Source organism: Antechinus flavipes, chromosome 6 (assembly GCF_016432865.1).
Source record: "Antechinus flavipes isolate AdamAnt ecotype Samford, QLD, Australia chromosome 6, AdamAnt_v2, whole genome shotgun sequence".
Lineage (NCBI taxonomy): Eukaryota > Metazoa > Chordata > Mammalia > Dasyuromorphia > Dasyuridae > Antechinus > Antechinus flavipes.
The window spans coordinates 257,543,051-257,565,420 of record NC_067403.1 but is presented as its reverse complement, the minus strand read 5'-3'; the positions used below and the strand labels follow the sequence as shown (position 1 = coordinate 257,565,420).

The following is a 22,370-nucleotide window of genomic DNA, read 5'->3' as shown; positions in this document are numbered from 1 at the left end:
CCAAGGGTATGAGACTCAATTTAGATAATAATTCTAAATCATTTGGGGAGGGGGGCTGAGAAGAAGGGGGGGGAGGTCTGCAACTCTTCTTCCTTCTGGGATTGGTTGACCTTCAGGAGACAGGCTTTCCTACTTGGAGAAAGAAAAGGCTAATCCCCCGTCCTCCCTGCTGGGTCCTACTTACAGGGCACAGCTAAGCCAGGGGTTTACCTGGAGTGGCACAGGAAGGGCGGGGCTTGGGCTAGAGCCCAAACCCCAAACTCCAGAGTGAGGCAGGAACCAGAAAGACAGCACCAGGGAGGGTTTAACTGAATAAATAAAATAGGTGCAACATGGAGCAGGATAGCCTGCGGTTCTTGGAGTCAATATGGAGGGGGATAGCCTATGGTTCTCAGAGTCAATATGAAGAGGGATAGCCTGTGGTTCTTGGAGTCAATATAGAGCAGGATAGCCTGTGGTTCTCAGTGTTAATATGGAGTGGGATAGCCTGCGGTTCTCAGTGTTAATATGGAGCGAGATAGCCTGCAGTTCTTGGAGTTAATATGGAGTGGGATAGCCTGTGGTTCTCAGAGTCAATATGGAGTGGGATACCCTGTGGTTCTTAGTGTTACTATGGAGTGGGATAGCCTGTGGTTCTCAGAGTCAATATGGAGCGGGATAGTCTGTGGTTCTCAGAGTCAATATGGAGCGGGATAGCCTGTGGTTCTCAGAGTCAATATGGAGCGGGATAGCCTGTGGTTCTCAGAGTCAATATGGAGCGGTATAGCCTGCAGTTCTTGGAGTCAATATGGAGCGGGATAGCCTGTGGTTCTCGGAATCAATATGGAGCCCACACGGTTCTTTCCATTTGAGTCTCTCTAGATTGTTCCGGAGGAGGGAAACTGGGCAGAATCCTGTGTGCAGAGCCCCTGACCAGAATGCTGAGTTCCCCTGAACGCATCAGAAGCGATCCAGCCTCGGGCCCCTCCTGGGCAGCTCAGGAACTCTTGCAGGGCTTGGGGTTCTTGTCATAGGCTCCCGAGTGCTTTGTGCTTGGGGAGTTTTCTGTGGCTGTCCCGCTCTCTATATATTTGTTACCTCAAGCGCCTAGAACGGTGCATTAGACACGAGGAATATGGGCTTTTCCCGGGGTAGACGGGGACAAGAAAATAAGAAAAAGGGAAAATTGTCCCCTTGGGACCCGTCCCTAGACGCCCCATTCGGGGCGAGCTCTGGGATAACCCAGGGCCCGGTATCACAGCCTCAGTTTTGTCTCCAGGAATCGGCTCCGGGCGCACTTAGGAATAACGCCGGCTGATATTTTCAGCTCACTCGCTGGTTCGGGGCCTGTACTAATCACTTTGTCATCATCCCATTTGAGCCTCGCAGCAATCCTGGAGGTTGCTACTGTTATCTTGATTTTACAGGTAAAGAAACTGAGGCAAACGGAGATTAAATGACTCGCCCAAGGTGGCTGAGGGGCTCGAGCGCCAGACCCAGAGGCAGTTCCATTCCCCCAGTCCAGATGGCCTCAGACCCTTTCTGTGGGAGCCCCGACACGTCATTAGGAAGTGTTGGAGTCGGACAAGCCCCGCCCGGCACTATCCACTGCCCCACCCGGCCGTCTCTACTTAGTAGATAACGAATCTCCGATTGTTGTTCCCGGCGCTGCCTGAGACTTTCTGGAATACGGAGTCTCAGTCAGAGCCCGAGCTGCCTAGGCTGCGGGTTCACACAGCTGACTCAGACTGAATGCGCAGGCCACTGGAACCGTCGGATCTTTTTCAGAGGAAGAGTTAAAACTAATCTGGCCTCCGACATCAAAACTCCCGAATGAAGGGGAGTTTCCTCCTTCCTCCTTCCTCCTCTCCGCTCCTCCCTCCCAGCTCCCCCCCACCCCCGACTGGCGCCCCTCCCTCCTCTTCCCTCCGGGGCAAGGTGAAGCTATCCGGCCATAGGCGGTTGACTGCTCCTGCCTCGCCTCCCGTGGGGGGGTGGGGACCCTAGCTCCTCCTTCCCCCCTCCCCCGGCAGCCCCCTTCTCCCCTCCCCCACCCGCTCCCGGCCGGAGTGAGCGCCAGCGTCCCGGGAGGCGGAGGCGAGCTCGGAGGCGGCTCCGGGGGCCGAGCGGTGGGCGCAGCCCAGCGGCGCGCGGCCCATGGGTGTGTGAGGGCCGGCCCGGGCGGGCCAGCTGCGGGCCGCTCCATGCGGGGCCCGAGCCATGAGCGGCGGCCGCTCCGAGTTCAGCATCGACGATGCCTTTGAGCTGTCCCTGGAGGAGGGGGGCCCGGGAGCCGGGGGGGCCCCCGCGCGCTTCGGGGCGCTGCACTTCGAGCGCAAGGGCGAGGAGGGCGAGAAGCAGTCTCGTCTCAAGTACCAGGTGAGAGGACGGCGACCGCCTTCCCCCGGCCAGCTCCCCGGCTCCTCGGCCTCAGTTTCCCCGTCTATAAAATGGGAGCATCGCACTGATCCTCACCAAGGCCCCTTCCAGCTTTGGATCCCAGGATCTGACCGGGCCCCAATGTGGCCCCGAGCCCAAATCATGAGCCTTCAAACTGGAAGAGAGCCTGGAAACCAAGCGCCCTCCCCCCCATTACACATAGGGAAGACGGGCTTCTGAGGCCCTTGCGAACCGTCCTGGTGAGCGGGACCTTCCCAGCCAGGCCCCTTTCCCTTCCATAAGCACGCGCCGCCCCAGGTCCCCGCCCCCCCCCCCCGCGGGTCCCCCTGCGCCCCCAGAGAAAGAGCCCCTCGGCGCCTGCAGCCCCCGCCCGCGGCAGCCCCCGGCCCCCGGCGGCTCTGCTTGGGCCGACTCCTCCCGGTCGGGCTCTAGCTCAGCCTCCGAGCCTCCCGCCTCGACCGGTTTCGGTTTCTGTGAATCATCAAACTTGTCAGGCTGGGGAGCAGCTGGCGAGCACGGGCTGGTGGGGGAGGGGGGCGCGGAGGAGGCGGGTCCCCGGGGACAGCGCCCCCCCCCCCCCAGCGGTCCCCTCTGCTGTTTTGGAGCAGAACTTGGAGAACGACGAGGACGGCCTCCGGACCCTCCCGGATCCCGATGGAGCCCTGAAGACCAGGTTAGGGCTGCCCCCGCCCCCGCCCCTCCCCCCGCTCCTGGCAGGAGACCCCCTGCTCAGTGCGCCTCTCCCAGCAGGGACCCCGGCCCCTCCTCCACCCGAAGCTCCCAGTGGTCCTTCGGCACCATCAGCAACAGCACCCAGCGCTCCTACCGGGCCTGCTGCAGGTGAGCGCGGCCCCCTCCCCCTCCCCGGCCGCCCCGCCCCCTGCCCACCGGCCAGCACCAGCTCCCGGCCTCCTCCTGCCCTCCCGGGGCCCTCTCCCGCCCCAGCCCCCTCCTTTTCTAAACTCGGGCCAGTCGGGTTCCCAGGCTTCGGACGCAGAGACCGGGCTTGACTCCGGCCCTGACTTGCTCCGTGACTTTAACCTCTTTGGGACTCAGTTTCCCCTCCGGAAAATGGGAGGGAGGGAGCCGCCCGGCAGCTGCCGTTCCCCCCGGGACGGGGCCGCCTGGCTCTGACTCTGGGTCTGCCCGCAGCTGGACGCAGCACCCTCTGATCCAGAAGAATCGCCGGGTGGTTCTGGCCTCCTTTCTGCTCCTGTTGCTGGGCCTCGGTGAGTGTCGGACTCCCGGCATGCCCCGCCCCCACTCCTGTCAGAGTAACCGGCCGGTGGCCTTCCCATTATGCACTGGGGGAAGGGGGGGGGGGCTGGAAGGGCAGGGAAGGAAGGAAGGGGGAGGGAGGGAGGGAGGTCGGGCTCCAGGTGGATAAGATGGCCCCGCGCTTCCTTCCCCTCCTAATCTCTGAAGCCCATTAGTTGGCTTTGGGCCGGAGAGACAATGGAGACAGTTTAGGCCAATGAGCTGCGCCCGGCCTCTGGGGATCAGGGGAGGGGCCGGGGCGCCCGGAGTTTCACAGATACCTCCACCCACGAGTCTCTGCCAACGTCCTGGCGAAGCAGCAGGAGCTGGCACCCCCAGGGGCTCCTCAGGGCACCAAGGGCCCAGCACTAAGTTAGGGGCAGCGAGGGACCCCCCGGACTCAGGGAACTGAGGCCCTGCTAGGGGAAGCCCCCACCCCACCTCCGTTACCCCAAAGCAATATGGGGGCACTCGGCACACTGGGGGGCGCAGTGGTGGATCTGGGGGCGGGAAAGCCCCCACTTAATGTCTGAGGGCCCTTTGGGAAATGGGGGGGTGGGCAGGCTGGCCCCTAAATCTGGCTTCCACTGAGGGCCACGAAGGGGGAGGGGAAGAAGGGGAACAATCCAGAGATCACCAGAGGGTCTCTGACCTAGCACCTTCTTATCCCCTTTCCCCCCCCTTTCTCCCCCCTTTCTCCCCCCCTTTCTCCTCCCTTTCTACTCCCCTTTCTCCCCCACTTTTTCCCCCTAATTCTCCCCTTGCCTTCTGACTGAAGTACTCATCCTCACCGGGATAGGACTGCAGGTGAACCCTTCTCCAGGTGAGCGCTGGGCTCCTTCCCCGCCATTTATTGTGCTTGGGAGGAGGAAGAGCAGGATTGGGGAAGAGAAGAGGCTCCTGCCTGGGCTCCGGGGGTAGGACGGCCGGGCCCTCGGCCGCCCCCTCCCCATTTCTCTTTGGTCTGGGCCCAGCCTGTCTCCCTCTCCCCCCGCAGGCGTCTCCAGTGCCATCTTCCTTGTCCCTGGCTTCCTGCTGCTCATTCCTGGAGGTGCATCCCAAGCCTGGCGGGGAGGGGGAGCCCTCCACTTCCTGGGGCCTGGGAGGGGGAGGGGAAGGTGTTCATTTCCTGGGGTCTGGGAGGGGGAGGGTCTCCACTTCCTGGGATCTGGGGGGAAGATCCCTATTCCTGATGCCTGGGAGGAGGGAAGGGCCCCCACTTCCTGGGGCCTGGGACGGGGAGGGGAAGGTGTTCATTTCCTGGGGTCTGGGAGGGGGAGGGTCGGGTCTCCACTTCCTGGGATCTGGGGGGAAGATCCCTACTTCCTGACACCTGGGGGGAGGGCAGGGCCCCCACTTCCTGGGGCCTGGGGGCGGTGATGGAGGCCAAGATGCTGACAAGCCTCTCCCTTCCAGTGTACCACGTCATCTTCATTTACTTCGCTGTCAAGGGCCACCGAGGTTTCCAGTTTTTCTACCTGCCTTACTTTGAGAAATGAGCCGGGCCTGCAGCAGGGCCGGAGCTCCCCGCCCGCCGGGGCCTCGGCGGCCGGAAATGGACGCAGCTGGCCGGATGCGGAGGCCGGCCGCTCCACACTGGGCAGGGGCCTGGCTGGGGAGGGCTCCCTTCCCCCTCCTGGGATGCGGAGACCTCCGGGGTCGGCTCCTCCCCTAAAGGAGCAGGAACTAGTACCTTGGCCAGAGACTTCCCGCTTGGGGGCAGCGAGTCTCCCCCGCACCGGGCCCTCCGCCCCCTGACCACTACACCGAGGCAGCTCCGACCCTGCTAGCCGGGCTGGGCCCCTCGCCTCCGGCTCCTCTGGCCGGCACAGGACCCCTGGGGCCCGGGTTTTCTCAGGAAGTTTCCTGCCCCCATCCCTCCTCCTTCCTTAGCCCGTCCGCCTTTAATCCCGGTGCCTTTAACTTATTAGGAGGCCGAGGCGTCCTTGCATTCTGGGCCTTCTGTCCCAACTAAATGGCTTTGATCCCTGCTGGGAGAACTGGCTCTTTCCTCCCTACTCTCGGCCGCCCCCAAGTGGCCAAGCTTAAAGACTCCGCCTCTTGACTGGGAGGCACCTGACTGGGAGGATCCCCCGGCCCGAGGAGGAAGCTGACCCAGAAAGGGCCGGTTTAAGGAGGGCTTGGCCGGGGTCTCTGGTGCAGCCCTGGCTGGAGGGGGAACCGCGACCCTCACCAGGCCGGCCTTTTTTCCGTCAGCACCTTTTACATGGCGAGGAGAGCCCACTTCCCTTCCTCTTGTCAGATTAAAAGGAAATGGAGGAGCAGTCTGCTCGCACATGTAGTACTCCACACCTGTTGTCCCCCCCCACCCCCCCGCCCCTGCAGAGGGTCCCCCTCCAGAAATAAAGGTGAGAAGGTTTGGGATTTTTATTTATTTATTTTTTAATTCTGGCACAGACCCCACCCTCTTCTCCAGTAGATCTTTCCCTTGTAACAGAGCATAACAAAACAGCCCGGGGTCAGCGCATGGCTCATTCGGTACACGCGGCCCACCACCTCGGCCTGAAGGCCTGCTTCCCCACTGCTCTGGCACTGCCATGGTCACAGTTCTTGAGTCTTGCTGTTCTAGTTCTTTATAGAACTTGTCTCGTGCTTCGAGTTTCTAGGTTTTGGGTCTTTCAGTACAAAACTTTGGATGCTTCCTATTTCTCCCTGCACAACGTCCCGTTCTGTTCCAGGCCCTGGCCACCTTCTTTCCACACCCTCAGGCCTCTGCCTCCCCTTCCCTGGCCGCTGGATCAGGAGCCCGGCTAATGAGGGAGGAAGGTTCCCCGAGATCTGGAAGGAGCCTTTGCCCCCCGGGAGAAGGTTTGGCGCCCGCCCCTCTCCGGTCACCCCTTCTCCTCCTAAGAGCCCACTGCGCCATTTGCCCAGGACTTGACGGGGAGAGGGATTCCATCGGATTCTCAGCCCTGCCAGGGTGTCCCCATCTTCAGTCTCCGGCACACGGCTCGCCAGTCAGAGGCAGGACCTGCAGGGAGGCTGAAGGGCCCAGTGGGTGGGTGGTCCAGAAGCGGAGGCCAGATCCTGCCTCAGACCCTGACAGATATGAGATCAGCAACGGACAACCTTCGTCCAATGGGGGGAGAGGAGCGCTTGTCTCTGTCCCTAAAAGGGCAGGGCTCTGCAAACCCTGCGGCCAGTGATTAGGAAGCCAGAGAGGAGGGTGCTGGGCTTTTGGGGAAGGGGTCTTGTGCTTGGGTCCCATGACAGCTGGGGGGGGGGGGTTGGGGAGGGGGGACAAAGTGAAGGTGCTCCATATGTGCTCCTCCTCCAACCAGAACTCTTTCCTGGACACGGGGTCTGGGCCCCAGGCCCAGGGGGCTGTTCCACTCCTGGAGCGCCCCCTTCCTGCTTCCTCCGCAGGCCTGGTACCAGAAGCTGCATCCCTTAGGGCCCTTAGCCCCTCCCCTCCTGGGGCCTTTATGGGCTCAGCTTTCTGAGTGCCAGGCTTTCCTCCCAAGGAGTCTGGGGGCCCGGCGGACCCTCTGGGGCAACAAGCGGGCCCCAGGCTGGCAGCTGGCCTGAAGCTTTCCATGCCCGGGGCCAAGGGCAGCCAGAGACAGTGACGCCGACATGGGAATTGGGGGCCAGCGTCCTGGTTCCTCGCCTGGGCCGGCTCCCCCCGGAGCCCAGAATGTGGGCCAGGCCAAGGAGCTGGCACCTGCCCTAGCTCGGGCTCCTGCTGAGCCAGAGCCGCCTTCCCTGTCTCTTCTTGGGGCGCCGGGAGAACAAAAGGCAGGGAAGGCGCTGGGCGGCGCCCTCGGAGCTCAGCTCTCTGCCCGGGGGGAGGGGGGAGCTGGGAGCAGCCGGGGCAGGAGGCGCACCTGGGGGGAGGGCAGCCAACCAATGAGGAGGAGGTCCCGGAGGGGCCGCTGGACAGTTCCCAGCGGGAGGTGGGAGCCTCGCCTTTGCGGTGCAGGGACCCCTGCTGGTCGGGCTGCCTCAGACAAGCCCGCGGGCAGCAGCCTGTGCCCTTGCGGGCCGAGGTCAGGGAGACGCGAGAAAAGGGCGAATCCCGCGCTGCGACAGCGGGCGGGCCGAGGGGGGCTTCCCGGGGAGGTTTGGACCCGGAGACGGGACTGGATTCAAATCCGGCCCTGCCAGTAACTGTGCGAGGAGCAGCTGGAAAGGCCCCCTGAGCTGTCGGCCCTTCACAACGGGAGTCCCCAGGCAGTGGCAGGATCTGAACTCGGGGGCGGCTGCAGGAGGGGCGGCCCCCTTCCGGCCCGGGCTTCCGGTTCCCTTCAGGCCGGGCTGAGTGGCTGGGGGCGGCCCGAGGGCCCCGGGGAGCCACCGGGCGAGGGGACTGCCGGGAACGCAGGAGAAAGCGGCGAGGTCGGGGCCCAGCCGGCGCGGTGACGTCACGGGCAGAAGGAACGCCGGCCCGGTCTGGCCTCGGGGCGGGAGCTGCGGCTCAGCGCGCGGACAGCATCATCACGAACTCTGGGGAGGGGGGAGCCGATGAGCCTTTGGGCCGGGGGAGGGGGCAGGGCGGGGAGGAGCGGGGAGTCATGGGAGTGCCCCCGTGAGGGGGGAGGGGCTCTGAGTGGGAGGGGGCCCGGGCCAGGGGCGCGCTGCATTCTCACCGTCAAAGTCCACGTGGCCGTCCCCGTTGAGATCGACCTCCCGAAGGATCTCTTCCAGCTCTGGTCCCACCAGGGGCTCCCCGAGCAGCGCGGGGGCGGCAGCGCGCAGCTCGGCCACGGTGATCCGGCCATCCCTGTCGGCATCGAACTGCGGGACAGCCGGGAGAGGGGCTCAGCCCCCAGCCCCCAGGAAAAAGGGCTCAGCTCCCTGCTCCCCCGCCCCCAAAAAAGGGGCTCAGCCCCCCCACCCCCAGGGAAAGGGGCTCAGTCCCCTGCCCCCCTCCCCCCCACCCCCAGGGAAAGGGGCTCAGTCCCCTGCCCCCCTCCCCCCCACCCCCAGGGAAAGGGGCTCAGTCCCCTGCCCCCCTCCCCCCCACCCCCAGGGAAAGGGGCTCAGTCCCCCTTACCCCCTCCCCCCCACCCCCAGGAAAGGGGCTCAGTCCCCCCATCCCCAGGGAAAGGGGCTCAGTCCCCTGCCCCCCTCCCTCCCCACCCCCAGGGAAAGGGGCTCAGTCCCCTGCCCCCCTCCCTCCCCACCCCCAGGGAAAAGGGCTCAGTCCCCTGCCCCCCTCCCCCCCACCCCCAGGGAAAAGGGCTCAGTCCCCTGCCCCCCTCCCCCCCACCCCCAGGGAAAGGGGCTCAGTCCCCTGCCCCCCTCCCCCCACCCCCAAGGAAAGGGGCTCAGCCACTCGGCTCTCACACTCACACTGCTCCCCCTACCTCTCGGAAGGCGATGCGGAGCTCCCGGATGCCCAGCATGTGCGCCGTCTCCTCCCGCAGCTTGGGCCCCATCATCTCCACAAATTCTTCGAAGTCCACGCAGCCGCCCACTGGGGACGGAGGAGCCTTAGCGCAGCAGCCCGGGAGCTACCGCCCAGGACGGGTCTGACGGGCCTCGGCACCCACGCCCCCTCCCTTAGGGCCGCCCTTGCTTTGCCCTCAGGGGGCCACGGCCCTGACTGCTCACGCTACCGCCCCCTGGGGCCCCCGCAGTCTCACCCCTGGGTGCGAGCCCCCTCCCCTCCGGTCCCCGGCGATGGCCGGACTTGGCGGCTCCATCCCCAGCCCCGTCTCTGTTGGCGCCTCTGCGGCCCTTGACGCTCTAGCCCCGCCTTCCCTGGGACAACCTCTGCTCCCACCGAGTCCCGACGGGAACCCCGGCCAATCACCGATCAAAAAGCCCCACCGACACCGGGTCTAGAACCTTTCGCGGGGCTTGTAAAGCCTTCCTCCTTGTGCTGGTCCCGCCAAACGCCCAATCAGCGGCTTCCTTGCTGTTCCCCACCTCCTGCCTCTGAGCCTTTGCCCGTGGATGCCATGCTGCCCCCCTTCCTCGCCTGCTTGGTTTTCTGCTCCAACATGGCCCCCAGGAGGCTTCTGCCCTCCCCCCCCAGCTCCTACTCACACTCATACTCACTCACATACAGACACATTCACACTCACACTTACACACATACAGACATACTCACACTCACATACATACAGATACACTCACACTCACACACAGACACACTCACACTCACACATAGACACATTCACACTCACACTTACACACATACAGACACACTCACACTCACATACAGATACACACACATACAGACACATTCACACTCACACTTACACACATACAGACACTCACACTCACACATACAGACACACACACACACACACACACACACACACACACACACACTAGGCATGTGCCCCGCCCCCGCCGGGGCCCCGGCCACTGACTTCTCATCTTGACGTGCTGGGAGATCTCGATGAGCTCCATCTCGGTGGGCATGTAGCCCAGCGTGCGCATGCAGGTCCCCAGCTCCCGGTAGCTGATGTAACCGTCCTGGTCCGTGTCAAATTCATTGAAAGCCTGGAACAGCTCTGGCCGGGCCCAAGGGTGTGGGGGGGGGAGGGAAGGTCAGGGCTCGGCACCCCCTGTCACAGGTGCTGGTCTCCTGTGGTCCTACTGTCCCTCACCACCCATCTACACCAACACCCAGGGCCACTCCACCCCTGATCCTCTCTCTGCTCCCAGCTCCGGGGGGCCCCTCCTCCCCTCTGCCTCAGTTTCCCCAGCAGCTCACCATCCAGCTCCTCGGGACCCAGCTCCCGATCCTGCAAGGAGAAAGGTCAGAGAAAGTGCCCAAAGCCTCTGGCCCCCCCAACTCGTGCCCGCCCCCTGGCTCCCGCCCCCAGTGCCCTTCGCGCCCATTGCTCTAGTCGGGGAAGGGGCCGCCTGCTCTGTGGGGTGGGAAGAGCGGGGAGTCAGGTCTGGGCTCCAAGGCTGTCACTCCCTCCCTTACTTGGGGGCCTCAGTCGCCTCAGTTTTCTCATCTGTGAAACGAGGTTGAACTGGACTTAACTAAGGCCTTGCCCTTCTAGCCCACGTCTGCCCGCGTCCCACAAGGAGGTTTCCCATCCCTTGGCTCCTGGGAGACTTGGCAGCCCCACGAGAGCGGGTTGGAAGGGAAGGAATTCCCCCCCCCCCTTACAAATGCAGCCACTGAGGCTCAGAGATGCTGTGACTGGTCCAAGCAGAGTTAGCTGTGCCTGGAACAAGTGTCCACTCTAGCGCCAACACCTGGCCTGGGGGAGAACTGCCTGTGGGGCTGTGGAAACTGCCTGCTCTAGAGTCCCTGTTTCCCCAGTGCCAGCCCCGCCCCAGCAGGACCGCAGGGGATAAATGTCCCCGGGATCCATGACCCAGACGCTGCTCCCGGCCCGGCGCGGTCCCCACACCCTCCCAGGGCCCTGCTGTGGAGAGATTGTCTCAGTGTGTGTGTGAGAGAGAGACAGAGAGAGACAAAGAGACAGAGAGAGACAGAGTGTGTGTGTGAGAGACAGAGAGAGACAAAGAGACAGAGACAGAGTGAGAGACAGAGACAGAGAGAAACAGAGACAGAGAGAGTGGGGGGGAATATGTCTGTGGGAGTGGGAGGGTGGTTGTGTAGGACAGTTTGGGGTCCCTGCCCCCCATCCCCTCCCTACCAAGCTGGGGGCTCCCAAGAGAGAAGAGGCGGCCAGATGGTTCATCGCCGACCTTGCACTCCCTCACCTCGGGGGGTCAGGTTCCGAGCCCTATAATCCCAGCCCCCAGACCCTCACCTTGCCAAAGACAGTGTTGAGCAGGGGCCAGTAAGCCTTGTGGGCAGGATCGTGCTGAGAGTCGCCCCGGTGCCGATGGGACAGCCTGCGGGGGGCGGGAGCCAGGGCGGCCTGGGAGCCCTCCCCAGACCCAGCCTCTCCCCCGGCAGGACCCCCCCCACTCTTGTCCTCTTCACGGCCCCTGAGGGAGGGCCCGTCCCGCTCCTCGGCCTTGTCCCCGCCGCCTCTGCCTTTCGGGGCGTCCCCTCTCCCGCTCTCCCTCTTGCTCTTCCTTGAGCCGCGGTCCCTCAGGAGCCCCCCTTCAGGCTTGGCCTTGTCCCCCGAGGGAGGCTTCTCGGGGCCCCCGCCCCGGCTCTCCGCTTCCTTCCTGGATCTGCTCCCATGCTTAGCAGCCATGCAGGCCGGACCCAAGCGAACGGTCACTGAGTCTACATCCAGTCCTCAAGGATCCGGAAAAGCAGCTTAATTCCACCCCCCACCCCCACCCTGGAGACAGCAAGGCCGGGGTCAGGTCACTGACTGGGGATTAAGGTAAATAAGAAGGACATTGCCCAGGCTGATCACCCAATGGGGCCTCAACCCTCTCCCGACCCCCGCCCGGGGACCCCCGAGGCCCCGGCTTGGGCCCCTGTGCTCAAAGCAGATCTGGACCCTAGAAACTGGCCAAAATGTCAATAGATTTGGGATGGAAAATGTCAACCATGAAGAGAGAGAGACAGAGACAGATACAGAGACAGACAGAGATGGATAGAGAGAGGCAGAGACAGACAGACAGAGAAAGAGAGACAGAGATGGACAAAGGCAGAGACAGAGAAAGAGAGAGAGACAGAGATGGACAGAAAGAGGCAGAGAAAGAAAGACAGAGACGGACAAAGGCAGAGACAGACAGAGACAGACAGAGAGAGGCAGAGACATAGACAGAGACAGAAAAGAGAGAGACAGAGAGATTCAGAGACAGAGACAGAGAGACGGAGAGAGCGCTTCGGAGGCGATGTGGATGGAAGCGGACTCGTCACTTTTTGTCTTTTTCTCCCCTTTTGGGCTGCTTTTTCTTGTACAATGTGGCAAATACAGAAATATGTTGGAAAGAATTGCACATGTTTAACCTAGATAAGATGACTTGTTTTCTTGGGGAGAGGGAAGGGAAGGAGGGAGAGAAATTGGGAACCCAAAGTTTTACAAAAATAAATGTAGGAAACATCTTTACACACATTTGGAGAAATAAAATACTATTGAGAACAAAAAGGAAAAAAAAAGAAAAGAAACAGGCGGGCAGCTCAAGATGCCCATCCAGTGCCTAGTTCCTATTGGGGGGGGGGGAGGGCCTCCTGGAGTCCTGGAGAAGGAAGGAAGGAAGGAAGGGAGGAAGGAAGGAAGGAAGGAAGGAAGGAAGGAAGGAAGGAAGGAAGGAAGGAAGGAAGGAAGGAAGGAAGGAAGGAAGGAAGGAAGGAGGGAAGGAAGGAAGGAAGGAAGGAAGGAAGGAAGGAAGGAAGGAAGGAAGGAAGGAAGGAAGGAAGGAAGGAAGGAAGGAAGGAAGGAAGGGAGGAAGGAAGGGAAGGAAGGAAGGAAGGAAGGAAGGAAGGAAATCTCATGATTTAGAGAAGGTTGGAGCTTTTTGTTTGTTTGCTTTTTATTTGTTTTTTTGTTTGTTTGCTTTTTTTTTTTTTTTGCTCTTTGTTTATTTGCTTTTTTGTTGGTTTCCTTCTTTGTTTGTTTTTGAGAAACGATTGAGATGAAAGCGACTTGCCCAGAATCACATAGCTGGGAAGTGTTAAGTGTCTGAACCCAAATCCTCTGGACTGCAGCTGGGTGCTCCATCCCCTGAGCCATCTAGTCACCCCTAGGAGCCAAGTTTGAAGGGCACGACCTTCACGGAGGCCCGAGAAGGGGGTCGCGGGGCCACACGGGCAGCCGAGACTTGAATCCGGATCCTCTGATGCCAGATGGAGCCATTTCTTCTCTCTGAGGATCACGTTCCTGTTTGTAGGAGGCTGAGAACGAGCCAATCCTCAGGTAGAAAGGGGAGGGGTCGTTACAACGTTAATGTGTCATGTGACCGTTAGGTGAGCCCCCATACACCCTCCCCACCTCCCCAACTATTGCCATTTCCGCTGGGGCCTTCTGGAGACGGCACTTCATGCAGCTGGGGAATTTTAGGCTGCCGATATCCATCGATTCATCAATCAACTAGTCTTTCTCCAGAGACTGAGGGACAAGTGCTGTCCTAGGTGCTGAAGAGAAAGAGACGTTACATTTCATTGAAGGAAATGCTGTACTTTTACAGACTAGAGACAGGGCCTGAAATAGGGAAGATCTGAGTTCAAATCCAACCTCAGACACTTAATAGTTATTTGTCTCTGGGCATGTGACTTAACCTCTGTCTACCTCAATTTCCTCACCCGCAAAATAGGGTAAAAATCCCTGGCAGTGGCAACAAGGAATGAGTGAGATTAGATCTGTTGGATGCCTTGCAAACCTTGAAGCTCCCTACGATGCCAGCTGCTGTTATTATTATTATTATTCACCAGAAGGAGGCGGCTCCGCTCCAGCTGGAAGGCGAAGGAGAGGGGGCCCCGCCAGACCTGGGGAACAAATCCTGCAAGCCTGCCGAGCCGCACGGCTGGGAGTGGGGACTGCCCAAGATGCCGGGACCAGCGGGTGCCCGGGGACGTCACGTGCGGTCCCAGCGGCCGGGGCCGTGACACAGCTGAGGGCCCACGCACACTGAGCTCGCTCAGGCCCCGTCAGTGAGTTAGGGGGCGTCTCCCTCGAGCACGATGGAATGGGGGAGGGAGGGCTTAGAGCTTGCTCGGCAGAGAAGACACCGAGGGCCGTCGCCCTCACGACTTGTCTGGACTTCCATGGCTTTGATGAGAGCGGGAAGCCGGAGCCTTTGGGCTCTGCCTGCCGGGAATCCAATTCACCTGCGAGTCAAGACGTCATTTCCTGACATCATTGGTCCCCTGAAAACCGAGTCCGTGGGGGCCACGAGGCACCATGAACAAGGAGTAGGACAGACTAGCAGTTATCGAGCACCTACTAAGCACCAGATTCCCTACAGAGCTGAGTATCCAAAGGAGAGAAAATGGAAAGGAAAGGGAGGGAAGGGCAGGGAAGCCCAGTGCCTTCTCTCACTCTAATGGGGCAAGAAGAATGTGCTGGAGATGGGATCATTAACAGAGGCTCCTCCGAGGGAGGAAGGAAGGAAGGAAGGAAGGAAGGAAGAAGGAAGAAGGAAGGAAGGAAGGAAGGAAGGAAGGAAGGGATGGAGGAGAGAGGGAAGGAGGAAGGAAGGAAGAGAGGGAGGAAGGAAGGAAGGAAGAGAGGGAGGGAGGAAGGAAGGAAGGAAGGAAGGAAGGAAGGAAGGGATGGAGGGAGAGAGGGAAGGAGGGATGGAGGGAGAGAGGGAGGAAGGAAGGAAGGAAGAGAGGGAGGGAGGAAGGAAGGAAGGAAGGAAGGAAGGAAGGAAGGGATGGAGGAGAGAGGGAAGGAGGGATGGAGGGAGAGAGGGAGGAAGGAAGGAAGGATGGAGGAGAGAGGGAGAAAGGAAGGAAGGAAGAAGGAGGAAGGAAGGAAGGAAGGGATGGAGGGAGAGAGGGAAGGAGGGATGGAGGGAGAGAGAGGAGGAAGGAAGGAAGGAAGGAAGGGATGGAGGGAGGGAGGAAGGAGGGATGGAGGGAGAGAGGGAGGAAGGAAGGAAGGAGGGAGACAGGGAGGGAAGGAGGGAGGAAGAAGGGAAGGCAGGAAGGAAGGAAGAAGGAAGGAAGGAAGGAAGAGAGGAGGGAAGGATGGAGGGAGAGAGGGAGGAAGGAGGAAGGAAGGAAGGAAGGAAGGAAGGAAGGAAGGAAGGAGGGAGGGAGGGAGGAGGGAGGGAGGGAGGGAGGGAGGAAGAAGGGAAGGCAGGAAGGAAGGAAGAAGGAAGGAAGGAAGGAAGGAAGAGAGGGAGGAAGGAGGGAGGGAGGAAGGAAGGAGAAGGAAGGAAGGAAGGAAGGAAGGAGGAAGGAAGGAAGAAGGAAGGAAGGAAGGAAGGAAGGAAGGAGGGAGGAAGGAGGGAGGGAGGGAGGAAGGAAGGAGGGATGGAGGGAGAGAGGGAGGAAGGAAGGAAGGAGGGAGACAGGGAGGGAAGGAGGGAGGAAGAAGGGAAGGCAGGAAGGAAGGAAGAAGGAAGGAAGGAAGGAAGAGAGGAGGGAAGGATGGAGGAGAGAGGGAGGAAGGAGGAAGGAAGGAAGGAAGGAAGGAAGGAAGGAAGGAAGGAGGGAGGGAGGGAGGAGGGAGGGAGGGAGGGAGGGAGGAAGAAGGGAAGGCAGGAAGGAAGGAAGAAGGAAGGAAGGAAGGAAGGAAGAGAGGGAGGGAAGGAGGGAGGGAGGAAGGAAGGAGAAGGAAGGAAGGAAGGAAGGAAGGAGGAAGGAAGGAAGGAAGGAAGGAAGGAAGGAAGGAAGGAAGGAGGGAGGGAAGGAGGGAGGGAGGGAGGGAAGGAAGGAGGGATGGAGGGAGAGAGGGAGGAAGGAAGGAAGGAGGGAGACAGGGAGGGAAGGAGGGAGGAAGAAGGGAAGGCAGGAAGGAAGGAAGAAGGAAGGAAGGAAGGAAGAGAGGGAGGGAAGGATGGAGGGAGAGAGGGAGAAAGGAAGGAAGGAAGGAAGAAGGAAGGAAGGAAGGAAGGAAGGAGGGAGGGAGGGAAGGAGGGAGGGAGGAGGGAGGGAGGAAGAAGGGAAGGCAGGAAGGAAGGAAGAAGGAAGGAAGAAGGAAGGAAGAGAGGGAGGGAAGGATGGAGGGAGAGAGGGAGAAAGGAAGGAAGGAAGGAAGGAAGGAAGGAAGGAAGGAAGGAAGGAAGGAAGGAAGGAAGGAAGGAAGGAAGGAGGGAGGGAGGGAGGGAGGGAGGGAAGGAAGGAGGGATCTTAGCTAGGACTTGGGTGCCTGAGGGTCCCTCTGGCCTCTGGCTGCACGTGACGAGGGCGGTCCCTGCCTCTGCCTGGCTCCCCCTTCCGCCTCTGAATTCATCCCCCTGACGACCTGATCTCCCTGTCCAGGAGGGAGGGGGTGCTACTTGGCAGGGGCCAGCGAGCTCCCAGGGGTGGGCTGGAAGCAGAGCCGCGGCAGGACTGGGGGCCCGGCTGGGGGAAGGGGGCAGCCGCGGGACTCCAGAGCACTGCCCGGCAGGGACTGGGGTTAGAGTTTCTCCAGGAGAGGAGCTCTATGAATGTTTAATGGCCCGCCGGGCTTGGGTTACCTCTCCCACCGCAGAAGTGCACGGGGCGACCGTCCACTACAGCCAGAGCCCGGCCCCACACAGACAGACTGGCAGACGGCGGCACAGCCCCGGGCCTTCGCTGCCTGGCGAGGGAGCCGGGAGCCAGCACGGGAGCAAGGAGCCAGCGCAGGGGAGCCGGGAGCCAGCGCAGGGGAGCCGGGAGCTAGCGCAGGGGAGCCGGCCTGCATGTGTGCACCCAGCTCTCTGCCCCGCTCGTCCGGGTCCATTCCCCACGTGCTGGTAAGCCCATCTACCCCCAGGAGCCCGGCCAGGGCTTCATCCGGGTCCCAGGAGCTTCCTGGGGTAGGGCCCTGGTAGGGTGACTTTTTAACAGAGAGCTTCCAACGAGCGAGTGTCTCCCCCCACCAAGAGGAGCTGGCTCCCAGGCAGGAGACTGGAGGCAGAAGCAGAGGCTGATGGGATTGAATGCCGGAAGGAACCCTCTCCTTTTACAGAGGGGGAAACTGAGGCCCAGAGCAAGGGAGGAATTTGCCCCAAACCTCACCGCTGAGTCAGGAGGAAGAACTCAGTCCCTGTTATTTCTCTGGGACCCAGAGGAATTGTTTCAAGAAGGATCCATCTGGGAACCCCTCCTGGGAAGGAGAATTCTAGTGTCTGCAAGAGTCCTCAGTCATTCTGCCCATTTTACAGAGGGGGGAAATTGGTGCTTAGAAAGGAAGGAAGGAAGGAAGAAAGGAAGAAGGGAGGGAGGGAGAGAGGGAGAGAGGAAGAAAGGAAGAGTGGTAGAGAGGAAGGGAGGGAGGGAGGAAGAGAAGAAGGGAGGGAGGAGGGAGGACAGTGTTTTGGAAGAAGCCCCCTGGCTCTGCAGTGTCCTTCCCTTCTCCAGACCTTCCTGCTTCCTTCCCCAGCCCCACCCCAGTCCCCTCCCTCATGGGAATTGGAGCCTCCCCAAAAATCTAATCCATGATACTGAGTCTGGAGTCTTAAAGATCTGAGTTCAGATCTTACCTCAGATACTTACTGGCTGGGCAAGCCCTTCCACTGCCCGGGTCTCAGTTTCTTCATTTATAAATGGGAGATTTTGCCGGCCGGGCTCTGAGATCCCTCTAGTGCTAAATCTCGGATCCCATGAACGTGCATTGATTAGACACCAGCCTGACCTCAGCACGGCACCGGGCGCCAGAAAGCCAGAGAGACACATCAGTCGTGCTTCTGGGAGCTTCCTCGCCCTCCGGGGGCTTGGGGCTGGTTTAGGGCCGCTGGGGGATCAGGAAAGGCCCCATGTGTATGTGCCATCACCCCCATTTTCTCCCTGGAGAGGCTGATCCGTCTGCGGTGGGATTCGAATCTGGGACTCTGGGCTCCGAGTCCAGCCCCCTTTTCACGGGGTGCCCGGGCCCCTCCAAAGGCTGGGAAGGAGGTAGAAGCCAGGGGAGGTTTTCTCAGGGCAGTAGCGTTCCCCCCTGCCCCCGCCGGGCTCAGGAGTCGGCAGAAAGCGGGGATGGACTCCGGGGGCTTCGGGCCACTCCCTGCCTGAGCCCGCTGGGGGCCCGCCCCCGCCCCTGGGAGGTGGGCCCTGGCGCTGAGGTTCAGGGACCCCCCTGCCCGGAGCCGGTGCCGTGAGGGTCTCGTCTCTCACCCCACCCCGTCCCCCGCCCCTCCTTCTCTCCTCTCCCTGTGCAGGCCCATCGGTGACGGCGCCATGGAGGCGGGCAGTGCCCGGCGGGCTCCGGCCTGGAGGCCGAGATCCGAGCTGGACGATGACTATTACCCCCAGGGCGGCTGGGACACGGCCTTCCTGGTGGTCCTGCTGCTGCTGGGGCTGCCGGCCAACGGGCTCATGGGGTGGCTGGCGGGCTCCCAGGCGCGGCTCGGGGCCGGCAGGCGCCTGGCCCTCCTCCTGCTCAGCCTGGCCGTCTCCGACTTCCTCTTCCTGGTGGCCACGGCCTTCCAGGTCATGGAGATCCGGCTGCAGGGGCACTGGCCGCTGGGAACGGCCGCCTGCCGCCTCTACTACTTCCTGTGGGGCGTCTCTTACTCGTCGGGCCTCTTCCTGCTGGCGGCGCTCAGCCTGGACCGCTGCCTGGCGGCGCTGCTGCCCCGCCGCTACCCCCGCCGCCGGCCGGCCCGCCTGCCGCTCTGGCTGTGCTCGGGCGCCTGGGTGCTGGCCACGCTCTTCGGCGTGCCCTGGCTCATCTTCCCGGAGGCCAACGTGTGGTGGTACGACCTGGTCATCTGCCTGGACTTCTGGGACGCGGAGGAGCTGCCCCTGCGGGTGCTGGAGATCTTCGGGGGGCTGCTGCCCTTCCTCCTGCTCCTGGGCTCTCACGTGCTGACCCAGATCCAGGCGTGCCGGGCGCGCCGCCGCCGCCCCAGGGAGCGCGGGGAGCGCGGGGCCCGGCCGCCCGGCTTCTCCCGCGTGGCCTCCGCCGTGCTCTCGGCCTACGTGGTCCTGCGGCTGCCCTACCAGCTGGCCCAGCTGCTCTACCTGGCCTACCTGTGGGACTTCTACCCCGGCTACTTCCTCTGGGAGGCGCTGGTCTACTCCGACTACCTGATGGTGCTCAGCAGCTGCCTGAGCCCCTTCCTCTGCGTCCTGGCCAGCGCCAACATCCGGGCCCTGCTCCACTCCACGCTCTCCTCCTTCGCCGCCGCCCTGGCCGAGGAGCGGTTCGGGGGCCCCGTGCCCGCAGACTCGCCGCCCGCCCAACCGGAGCCCACGGTCCAGCTGCAGCCCGCCCCGCCCCCCCAGGACGGGCCCCAGGTGAACCCCACGGCCCAGGCCCAAGTGAACCCCACAGCCCAGGCCCAGGTGAACCCCACGGCCCAGGCCCAGGTGAACCCCACGGCCCAGGCCCAGGTGAACCCCACGGCCCAGCCCCAGCCGAATCTGGCCGAGCTGCCGCAGCCCGACCCTCCGGCTCAGCCCTCTGAGCCTCCCCCTCCCTCGGCCTCCGACCCCCCGGAAGGACCCGCAGCCACTGAACAGCCGACGGCCGCGCCCCCGGAAGAGACGGCCGTGCCCCCCGCCCCCCGGGGGGACGGCTCTGGAGACGCTCCTCCGGAGACATCCCCCGCCCAAGCCCCCTCCTGAGAAGGTGAAGATGGGCCGGGGGAAGGAGGCAGACAGGGCAGCCCCACACAGGGGGCCTAGAGAAGCACCCGGCCCTCACCAATGGCTGAGAGCGGGACGGAGCAATGAGTGGGGGGAAATCCCCCTTGATCACTGAGCTGGAGGAGGCGCCCCTGGCTCCGCAGGGAACGAAAGCCATGAGTCGCATCAAAGGCACCAGTAGCCCCCCGGCCCGCTGACTTGAGGGCTCAGAGCGGTAACGAGGGGTGGGCTGTTGGCTCCCTGCGTCCCCCAGAGCCTGGGAGCGGTCCCCGGCCTCCCCGCAGGGGGAAGGAGCAGTTTCCCCAAGTCCCCCGTCCCCAGCCACCTCTGCCTTCCCACAAAATGCCAAGAGGAGACTGGACATCCCGCACCAAGTGGCCTCTGGGAGCCTCTCATGGCTCTCTCTGGAGGGAGCCAGAAGCCCTCGTGAATGGCAGCACCCAAGATGGAGCAGGTGGCGGGGAGTCAGAGGGAGCTCCCAGAGGCCCTTTCACCAGTGCCCCGGGCTGGTCAAGCGCGCTGCAATTTGCCCGCCCCGTGCCAGCTTCTCAGGAGGCGCCCCTTGGGGGCCCCGGCTCTCTGGGCTGCGCCGCTTCGCCTCCAGCCTTTCCACCATTTTTACAGAATCCTGGTGATGGAAGGCCCCTCCCCAGAGACTCACCGCAGGTGTCCGGAGCATCCGTGCCGGCCTCCAGGAGCGGGAGCTCCCTCCCTCCCAACACCTCCCTATCAGGGACTTCTCCTCTCTATAACTCAGTCTCCTCTTTCCTGTCTTCTGCCCCCCCCCCACTGCTCTGGCTCTTGTGCTCAAGGGCCAAGACAAGCGGAAGAAGCCTCAGCTTTCCTCCACGTGACAGCGGGCACGTAGTCCCCAGCCTGAGCTTCCCCCCCGCCAACGAGCACATCTCATGTGGAATGGTCCATCGATACAATTGGGCAGACACTTATCGAGTGCTTGCTGTATAGAAGCACTTTAAGCAACCCGGATGCTCCCCCAGCCAACGGTGACTTTGCTAAAAACGTGGAACCAAAGCGGAACACAGCTCTGCAGATGTGGGAAGGCCGGTCAAAATGGCATCCGCTCTCCCGGCTTCCACATCACCCACATGAGGAACTCACCTTGATCTTGTGGTCTACTCAGACCTTCAGATCTTTTTTTTCAGATTCAAGCCTCCCTCCTCGGTTTTTTTCAATATGTTTTCTAAATACACTTGTTCCATCTTGCTCTTGGGAAGCATGTGGAACCTAAGGGTGAGACTTTACATCTACCCTTGTCGAATTTCATCTTTTTAAATTCAGCCAAATATTGTAACCAGTTGAAATCACTCGGGATCCTTCTTGGCTCTCTTTGGATCCAGCATGTCCGCCGTCCTTCCAAGCTATGCGTCATGTGCAAATTAGAGAAGAGTGTCATCTCTGACAGGCAGCAGGGGGCAGCGGAGAGACCATGGCTTCCCAGTCCGAATAAACGTGGGCTCCAGGCTCGCCTCTGGTCCTCGCTGGCCGTGGGATCCTGGGCAACTGAGGAACCTCTCGGCATTCTCAACCGTCTCCACGGGCTTATCGGGCCCCGACTCTCTCCATGCTTCTGGGTTTGCCGATCTGCTTTTGGGTATTGAGGAAGGGAGTTTCCCCACCGGGAGTTTCCTTTATCCGTGACTCTGGACCCCCCCCCCCAAAAAAAAAAAACCTATAGCTAGATGAGTAGGTTATAATCTCTTTCCAATAATTGATAAAAGGAGTAAACAGTCAGGGTCAAATGCAGACCCTCGGGAAATGCTCCGGAGATCTCCTTTTATTGACGAGGAGCCACAAACCCAACCAGTTCTGCCACGACCTAAGTGAGCTGTTGTCTGACACGGTTTCCCACGCCACAGCGGGCCCCCGGGGCATCTGCTTCTCTGATCGCGGCCCCCCGCTTTGGTTTCTCCCAGATAAAGTTCTGTCTCCTTCGGTTGGCATTCGAGGCTCCCCCAGCCTTCTGTCCCACTGCTCGCAGCACATCCAGCCCTCTCACTGGAGGACGTCTCTATTTTCTTGGTTACTCTTCGAAGGGATAATAATCGGCTTTGGAAGGTGATGAGTTCCAGGCAAGTCGAGGTCTTCATAGAGATTCCTTCTCCTCCCAGGAGATGGGGAACGGGATGATAGAAATACCTAGAACTGCCCAGTCCACGAGCGCAGCACCTGCTACCAAAGGGATGCCGCCAACTTCCGTGGCCTTTTCGTAACGGACACATTCAAGGGTTTGCTCGTGGCTTAGAATGGGACATTTGTAAAATCTTTCCCTGTTTTCGATCTACCTCAGTACCAAACTCCATGGATCCGTGGCAGCTAGGGGGCGCACCCCTCAAGTCAGGAGGACCTGAGTTCAAATGTGCTCTCAGACACGTAACACTTCTTTCTGTATGACCCTGGGCAAGTCACTTAACCCCAGTTGCCTTAACAAAAAGGAAAAAACCTTACATGGACCTCCTCCTCCTCCTCCTCCTCCTCCTCCTCCTCTTCCTCCTTCTCCTCCTCTTCCTCCTCTTCCTTCTTCTCCTTCTCCTCCTCTTCCTCTTCTTCCTCCTCCTCCTCTTCTTCTTCTTCCTTCTCCTCCTCCTCCTCCTCCTTTTCCTCCTCCTCCTCCTCCTCCTCTTCCTCTTCCTTCTCCTTCTCCTCCTCTTCTTCTCCTCTTCCTCCTCCTTTTCCTCCT

At 61.4% G+C, this 22,370-nt stretch overlaps 3 protein-coding genes across 4 annotated transcripts; 2 read left to right on the top strand and 1 right to left on the bottom strand.

Annotated features, from left to right (window-relative positions):
• The first annotated feature begins 470 nt into the window (after positions 1–470).
• TMEM134 (transmembrane protein 134) lies at positions 471–6,027 on the top strand. 2 transcript variants are annotated; one of them, XM_051966572.1, is made up of 7 exons: positions 471–2,358; positions 2,988–3,052; positions 3,127–3,219; positions 3,532–3,608; positions 4,415–4,459; positions 4,634–4,687; positions 5,053–6,027. In XM_051966572.1, exons 1-7 carry the CDS (start codon positions 2,200–2,202, stop codon positions 5,133–5,135), a joined length of 576 nt encoding a protein of 191 aa, XP_051822532.1. In that variant the 5' UTR covers positions 471–2,199; the 3' UTR covers positions 5,136–6,027. The 2 variants fall into 2 exon arrangements, with proteins under 2 accessions (XP_051822532.1, XP_051822533.1); XM_051966573.1 differs by having other exon boundaries at positions 899–2,358; positions 3,130–3,219.
• On the bottom strand, positions 6,015–18,165 carry CABP4 (calcium binding protein 4). The gene is made up of 7 exons (XM_051966568.1): positions 17,579–18,165; positions 11,349–13,356; positions 10,328–10,358; positions 9,981–10,124; positions 8,967–9,076; positions 8,247–8,394; positions 6,015–8,103 (listed from the first exon to the last, which is right to left on the bottom strand). Exons 2-7 carry the CDS (start codon positions 11,742–11,744, stop codon positions 8,075–8,077), a joined length of 858 nt encoding a protein of 285 aa, XP_051822528.1. The 5' UTR covers positions 11,745–13,356; positions 17,579–18,165; the 3' UTR covers positions 6,015–8,074.
• Positions 18,166–18,242: 77 nt separating this feature from the next.
• Positions 18,243–22,157, top strand: GPR152 (G protein-coupled receptor 152). Its single transcript, XM_051966558.1, has one exon. It carries the CDS (start codon positions 18,260–18,262, stop codon positions 19,649–19,651), a length of 1,392 nt encoding a protein of 463 aa, XP_051822518.1. The 5' UTR covers positions 18,243–18,259; the 3' UTR covers positions 19,652–22,157.
• Positions 22,158–22,370: the final 213 nt, after the last annotated feature.